The sequence below is a fragment of the Callithrix jacchus genome, chromosome 2 (genome assembly GCF_049354715.1).
Source record: "Callithrix jacchus isolate 240 chromosome 2, calJac240_pri, whole genome shotgun sequence".
In the NCBI taxonomy this organism is placed as follows: domain Eukaryota; kingdom Metazoa; phylum Chordata; class Mammalia; order Primates; family Cebidae; genus Callithrix; species Callithrix jacchus.
Genome location: NC_133503.1, coordinates 84,635,430 through 84,643,463, shown reverse-complemented (window position 1 = coordinate 84,643,463; position 8,034 = coordinate 84,635,430). Strand labels below are relative to the sequence as shown.

The following is an 8,034-nucleotide window of genomic DNA, read 5'->3' as shown; positions in this document are numbered from 1 at the left end:
GCTGGCTTCCATATATATTACTAACAGCAAAAACTCATCAGGAATCCACGGTATCACCCAGCTACCAACAGGAACATAATAATTCAGCTAGTGAAGATGTAAGTTGACCTTAATTCTGCTTCTGTGCTTTGACAGTTAAGACGTTGGTCAAGAACTGGATCAGCATGTAGGCAACCAACAGATCCCTTGCTAACTGTATTCTCAACAGAGAAAACATACTTGCTTAACTAGTATAAGACAAATTACCTCAAGTCTTCAAGGATAATCCAGATGTCGCATAAAAACTAAAAAGCTTTGATAGCTTAAAAATGAGGAAAAATATGTGAAATACTCTTATGTGTAGGAATAAATACCATAAACAATGTTATTATAAATGATAACTTGGAAGGTATTCACAAGAAAAACTGAAAACTAACAGAAAAACACCTTCTTAGTGAAATCTATTAAGAACATGGACTAGATGTATAAGGCAAGCAGCAAAGGCAACACTTTAAGGTGGTCTTTCAAAAGCAAGGGAAACATTTATTTTTGATTGCAAAATTCTATTCATTTGTGAAGCAAAGGCCTCTAGGTAGATCTAACCAAATTATACCAAGACAAATTGTCAGCTTAAAGAACTTTTTAGTATACCAAGTGGTAAACCGTCATTAGCAATTATAGTAAAATAATAAAAACTTACAGCTAGAATGAAGCATTGAAATTAACCAGTCCAAACATACAAAGCACACTCCCACTTTGGGGCTTATGGTACTTACTGGCTTTTCCACCTTACCATAGTGCTGTTCCCCAAGACATCAGCATGGATCCCTTCCTAATTTTTTTTTTTTTTTTTTTTTTTTTTTGAGACGGAGTCTCACTCTATCACCAGGCTGGAGTGCAGTTGTGCAATCATGACAAACATGACTCACTACAACCTGTGCATCCCAGCTTCAAGCAATTCTCCTGCCTCAGCCTCCCGAGTGGCTGGGACTACAGGTGCGCACCATCATGCCCAGCTAATTTTTGTATTTTTAGTGGAGATGGGGTTTCACCATGTTGGCCAGGATGGTCTCGATCTCTTGACCTTGCGATCTGCCCACCTTGGCCTCCCGAAGTGCTGGGATTACAGGTGTCAGCCACCTCGCCTGGCCCCTCCCTCATCTCTTTAGTGACCACTCTGTTTACAATTACAAACTCCAGCACACATTCACTGTGCCCCACTCCCATGCTTCATTTCTCTTCATTGCATTTATCAGCCATCTAAAATGCATTGTATATTATTTAAATATTTTATGATATGTTTATCCCACCCACTAAAAAATGAAAGCTCTGTAAAGACAAGAATTTGTTACTGTAATATGCCAGCACCCTGTACTATGCTTGGGATAAAACAGGCACTCAGTGTTTGTTCAAAGCAAAGAAGTGGGGGAAGAGGCAGTTAAAATGTGGCTTAAAATATTTTAGTAAATCAATGTAATGACAGCTAAATGATTGAATGACTTTTTTTTTTTTTCCTGAGACGGAGTTTCGCTCTTGTTACCCAGGCTGGAGTGCAATGGCGCGGTCTCGGCTCACTGCAACCTCCGCCTCCTGGGTTCCGGCAATTCTCCTGCCTCAGTCTCCTGAGTAGCTGGGATTACAGGCACGCGACACCATGCCCAGCTAATTTTAGTAGAGACGGGGTTTCACCATGTTGACCAGGATGGTCTCGATCTCTTGACCTCATGATCCACCCGCCTCGGCTTCCCAAAGTGCTGGGATTACAGGCGTGAGCCACCGCGTCCAGCTACTGAATGACTTTTTACATATTTTCCCTACTGTCCACATGTCCTAAGATTTGCATCTTTGGAGTATTATTCCATACCACAGAAACCTGTATCTACCAATTTCTAGTGATATCATGCTCCGTGTTTACAGTAAATACCATGTGAATGGGAATACATTCACCAAATTAAATACACTATTTGGTTGTTATGCCTATGTATCTTATCCGAAAAGTTACTATCTATGTACTGTGTTTCATGTTGGATATTAATAATATTAAGAAACTCTTCTTTGAAAATTAGAATGACTATCAGCCAGGTAGAAAATAACATGAGACAGACAAGAAGCCATTATTTAAAAAAAAAAAAAACCTTTTTAATTCTGATTGCCAAATTATTTAAGGCAGGTATAAAAAAGGAAAGCATTCAATATACATTTTACATAAAATAAACTAGATTACAGCATAAAACAAGTAACCAGGCAATGGCATTAAAGTCTCTCTCTTCTAAAACTGGGTAATTGTAAACATTAAAAAAAAAAAAAAAAGACTGTAGGACTATTCAAGTAATAGAACAATCACAGATGTCTCTGGTACGCAGGCTATTGGGTTATTTGCCATTCAAGATTATCAAAAAATGACACCTCATTATTCACAGATGCTCATTATTTCCCCATTTTAATCTTTACATTATATACAACACAGTTTTTGTGGTACTGGCAACCCCATGCCTTCCAAAAGTATTTTTTCCACAATACACAAGTACAAAGAGTGACTACAGGAACATTTTACACTGATGCATCTTTAACAGGAGCCACCAAATAGACATCTAAATTGTACCAAAGTGTCATCATCACAGTTAGCCTTTCTGAGGGGCTTATGGGAAATATGTGAAGGATATGCAAGGTTCAGGCACACTGATACATAACATTATTTATTTACAATTTTAAAGGAAAAGGAAAAGAAAGAAAGTAGCCTTTTCTGGCTAACACTTTTCAACATGACAAATACATTTTTAATTTCCTTTACTGAGTGGTTTGCGACGTGGCAGCAGACCCTGTGTGTGCGAGCCTGGTTACTGATACAAAAAGTAAAGAATATATATATATATAATATATATATATATGTATATATACAGATATGTATACGTATATATATATATATATAAAACAGAAGTTTAATTACAGCAACATTTGTTACTCTGTGATAAAATCTGTAATTTACAAAAATGAAATGACTGGTTTTTGCCTGCCATTAAGGCATTTCAAATCAACACCATGGAACTGATGTCTGTATAAAGCTTCCCATGTGATCCAGTCACATGACAATGTACATTTCCAATCTTGTTATTCTCTGCAAAAGAAAAGCAAACTTTAGCACAGGCTTCAATCAACTTTTTTTTTCTTGAAACACAGTCTCACTCTGTCACCCAGGCTGGAGTGCAATGGTACAATCTTAACTTACTGCAACCTCTGCCTCCCAGGTTCAAGAATTCTCGTGCCTCAGCCTCCCTAGTAGCAGGAATTATAGGCGCACACCACCACGCCCAGTTAATTTTTGTATTTTTAGTAGACACAGGGTTTCATCATGTTGGCCAGGCTGGTCTGGAACTTCTGACCTCAGCTTAGCCTGCCTTAGCCTCCTAAAGAGCTGGGACTACAGGCATGAGTCACCGTGCCTGGCCTCTATCAACATTTGACACTGCAAACCTGAAAACTATAAGACTGATAGGCTTATTTTTCATTCCATTCAAATGTGGAATTCAATTCCAGAGAAAGTGAATAAACACAAAGTAATGATATCCATTGTGAAAAATATTAATTTTATAATATTAATAATTTAATTCCTTTAAATAATTTTCCTTCTTAAAACTTAAGGAATAATTTAAAATATCAAAGAGCAAACGTTACCTTTAGCATTATGAAAATAAATGTCTCCATTTGCGACTTTGTCTTTAAATATAATAAAACAAAGGGAGTCATGGTGAATTATTTTAGCAATGCTGTAAGGATAAGCCAAGAAAATTTCAACTGTCTGAAAAACTAATCAGTTAATTACTCATCTACATAAGCCTCATAGAATGAGGTTCATGGAATTTTAAGTTGCATGTGAAGCAACTCATATTGGCATAATAAACACACTCATTATAATGATATAGAACCCAAGGAGATAGGTTTTTGGTCTAAAAATCCCGTACTTGCTTCCTCCCAACCATTAAGACATTTTCTCTTTAGAACTAATTTAAAATGTAGAGGATATTTACCTTCTTTGTCCAGGAAACATTCCAGATGCAGATGCCTGGGCGGCCACCTGCTGAGAGGCAACAAGGGCAGCAGAGGTCAAGCCTAATGGAGACAAAAATATAGAGTGTCTGTGACCTTTAGAAGGACAAGAGTAGATACAGGCCTAGTGGAGAAGGGCCACAGACCCAGCAGCAGCACACTGTCCTCTCCTGAACACACACGTGAACTGTTTCATGCAGCAAGAACACAGTATAAACCATTTGGTCTATTTGCTACCTATCCTTTCTTGAACACTCTGCAGTTTTCTTCATAGCTATTAAAAGGAGATGCAGCATTCCGACTCTGCATGGTGCTAAATGGTTTGCATGCATTCCTGAATAGGAAGCTCAGGAGAAATAATAGATGCCAGGTAACAACAGGAATCAAAAGTCACAGCGAATTACAGAAGCCGCATGCTATCTGCCTGGAATACAATACTTTCATAATAATTGTTATCACTTTAACATTCTCCCCAGCGACTGAACACAATGCATCTCATAAGGTACACAGAATCAGTAAATCAAACTTAGAAACGCTCTTAACTTTCACCCCACAAGATGAAGGTAGCAGTCAGAGCCTGTAATAGCTCCAAATGGCATGATGGTGCCTAATAGAGAATTCTTTTAAATTCTATAGAAGACAGTCCTGGGGAAAAACAGAGTAAAAAAACGCAAACCTAGGGAAGATTACCATGTCTCCTTCTATGTCTTTTATTTGGATACATTTTCTTTCTTTCTTTTTTTTTTTCCTAATAAAAAAAATTGTATTTACTTAGAAGCATTCAGAATGTCAACAAAACAGCTGCAACTTTTTTTTTTTTTGCAATTACAGAGTGGTATTCAGTTAACAGAACAACAGTTATTTCATACAGGCTGCATCAGAGACAACTGAAGATGAAAAAACTACCATCCCCATATATAACTAATTTGTGCTGTGCACCAACAAGAACTTGCTTTAAATTTCCATGCCAGTTTACAACCCCCATACTGTACCCGGCAAGGTTAGTGGCCATTGAAAATACCACCAGGACAGGGCTGTCTAAAGACACATTCGGTAGCGTGTTAACTATACAAAAAAAGACTCCGTGTTCAGTTTAAAAACAAATCTTACACAGCCTTACATTTCAATTTTTTCTTTAAAAGGAGTGAGTTGTGTACAAGGGGGTTAAATGCTTTATAGACAAGAAAACAAAACTGCGCTAGAACCAACTTATTCATCATCATCATCTTCTTCATCTTCATCTTCTTCCTATTCCTCCTCATCCTCTTCATCTTCCTCCTCTTCCTTCTTTTTCTTGCTTTTTTCAACCTTGACAACTCCCTTTTTTGCTGCATCAGGCTTTCCTTTAGCTCAATATGCAGTAATATCCGTTTGGAATTTTTCCTTCTTTTCATAAGGCTGCTTGTCATCTGCAGCAGTGTTATTCCACATCTCTCCCAGTTTCTTCACAACATCACCAATGGGCAGGCTAGGGTGTTCTCCTTTGATTTTTGGGCGATACTCAGAGCAGAACAGGAAAAAGGCCGAAGGAGGCCTCTTGGGTGCATTGGGATCCTTGAACTTCTTTTTTGTCTCCCCTTTAGGAGAAATATAGGTTTTCATTTCCCTCTCATAACGGGCCTTGTCCGCCTTTGCCCTATCTTCAAGTTTTCCCTTCTCTTTAGCAGACATGGTCTTCCACCTCTCTGAGCACTTCTTAGAAAACTCTGAGAAGTTGACTGAAGCATCAGGGTGCGTCTTCTTATGCTCCTCCTGACAAGTTTGCGCAAAAAATGCATGTGATGACATTTTGTCTCTCGGCTTCTTAGGATCTCCTTTGCCCATGTTTAGTTATTTTTCCTCAGCGAGGCACAGAGTCGCCCAGTGCCCATCCGGCTCTCACTTGCCCCGGCACTGTCTCTATGGAGCTCAATGTACTGCAATCTATTTGGATACATTTTCATTTCCCAGAGGTAATGTAAGACAGTAAAATGACAATAATGATATTATCTTAAAAGAGACAATTATTTTCTGCTCATATATACTTTATATATAATGTGTTAGACTAGAAATAAAACCTCTCTCTCTTCCAAGTTCTTACCAGACCCAATACAAATTAAGAAATTGAAAAGCTCTCTTTTAACAACATTACTAATTGACACTAAGTAAAAAGACTAGAGTACATAAGAATGACCCTTCACATTTGTATATCACTTCCCAGTTTTGGAAACACCTTCAAACATATTCTCTTACTTTCTATTCACACAGCAGTGAAAGAGGCAACTTGGCAAGGGCAATAGGCTAAATTATGTCTGCTTAAAATATGTTGAAGCCTTAAATCCATAATGTGATTAGATTTGGAGATGGGACCTAGAGGAAGGTAATTAAGGTTAAATGAGGTCGTACCGGTGGGACCCTAATAGGACAGGATTAGTGTCCTTACAGGAAAGCACACGAGGGACCCCCTGCCCCTTCCCCACCCACCAGCTCATGGACAAAGAAGAGGTCATATGAGCGCACAGCAAGACAGCGGCTACACACAGGCCAGGAAGAGAGGCCTCAGCAGAGGCTGGCTGTGCTGCCGCCCAGATCTTGAACGTCCATCCTCCAGAACTGGGAGAAAATAAATTCTTGTTGCTTAAAGCCATGCAACCTGTGGTATTCTAGCCAGTTTTAGAGATGGTGACATCACCCACCTGCTAGGAAATAACAAAGATGGGACAAATAATACATGTTCAACTAGTAAACAAGGTGAAGTTTCCCTCATATCAATCCGATGGCTTTTTAAAAATGTTTTTCTTTCTCAGTTCTCCCATTTAGTGAAGTCACAGCGGTGTAGAGTTTGAATAAGGTTATAAAACTGTTAAACCTGATCACATTACTCCCACGACTTCCATGCGAAAAGAGCAACTTCAAACCCATGCAGAAATCAGAGCATGTAATTTCACCAAAGCCTCCCACCATCTCCCCCTTTTCCTACAATTTCTCTGAAGTAGATATCTGATCTTCTGATTGTTATATTCAGTGCCCCAGACACTGGCCGCCACCCTCAGTCTGTGAGATAACAGTAAGCCGCAGATAACATCAACTGGTGACAATTATTAAGTGGTAGCCATTTCATGTCTCAATAGAATACAAAGATGTGAGAATAGCCTTAGCTGTGTCACTAGGAAATAAGTGTTAAAAACCCTCCTGAGAGCTAATGTGAACTCAAAGCTCAATATTTTTATTTTAAGATGTGAAATGCAATTTTAACAACTGTTTTCCAAAGCAGAATGGCCAAAGACACAGTAATGACAGAGCTGCTGACCTTGAAAAGGGTCGTATTGACCCGGGATTAGCGGGTAACCCATGCCAACATGGGTGTGGTGGTGCGTGTGCAGGTGCCGCTGGCCGAAGGGGGAGTGGCGATCCCTTTCCCTTTCTGCCTCCCGTTCCCGCTCAGCTGTAGCCTTTTCCACTGGCTGCAACAGAAAAGAGAAATTTCCCCCCTTAATGCTCTGAAAATCAACTTAGAAGAGTACTAAACCACCTTTGTCCCTTCGACGATATTTTGTTAATGATTAAAAGTAAATATAAGGATATAATTCTTTAGAAACTAAAGAGATTTCAAAAGACATGCATTAGTTTCATTTGGAATTAAGCCAACACTAAGGAACTGCTCCACCCAAAGTAAACCAAGTGACACCAATGTTTTCCTGAAATGATGAAAATAAGGACTTCTCTCTATATTCGTTCATAAGTGCAGGTTAAGAATTCACCCACTTGCTTCCCAGAAACAACTGCTACAAAATAAATTGTTTTGGAGATACCTTCAAAGTCAAGTTTTCCAATTACACTTGTATTTTGTGGGGAGAACCTATCTCACAATTTTAAATGTGTGTGTACGCATTTTGTTCTACTGAAAAAACATGCCCTAAAATTATATGCCAATATAAAGCACAAGAAATCAGTGTCCTACACTCGCATTTGGAATCTCTCAATTTCTGAACTCCCACAGAGAAGCTCCTTTCCTCCCAAACCATAGTCTGG

At 38.9% G+C, this 8,034-nt stretch overlaps 1 protein-coding gene and 1 pseudogene across 9 annotated transcripts in view; both read right to left on the bottom strand.

Moving 5' to 3' along the window:
- Positions 1-498: 498 nt before the first annotated feature.
- Positions 499-8,034, bottom strand: part of ZNF608 (zinc finger protein 608) — a 115,859-nt gene continuing 108,323 nt past the window's right edge. For 6 of the 9 annotated variants that reach the window (XM_078365814.1, XM_078365818.1, XM_078365813.1 and 3 more), the window contains 4 exons: positions 7,313-7,466; positions 4,005-4,086; positions 3,652-3,693; positions 499-3,094 (listed from right to left, as the gene is read on the bottom strand). In XM_078365814.1, coding sequence (XP_078221940.1) covers positions 3,660-3,693; positions 4,005-4,086; positions 7,313-7,466 — 270 coding nt within the window. In that variant the 3' untranslated portion in view covers positions 499-3,094; positions 3,652-3,659. The remainder of the gene's footprint in view (positions 3,095-3,651; positions 3,694-4,004; positions 4,087-7,312; positions 7,467-8,034) is intronic. The other 3 variants (XM_078365816.1, XM_054252010.2, XM_002744648.6) reach the window with 1 other exon arrangement.
- On the bottom strand, positions 4,009-5,883 carry LOC100895273 (high mobility group protein B1 pseudogene; annotated as a pseudogene).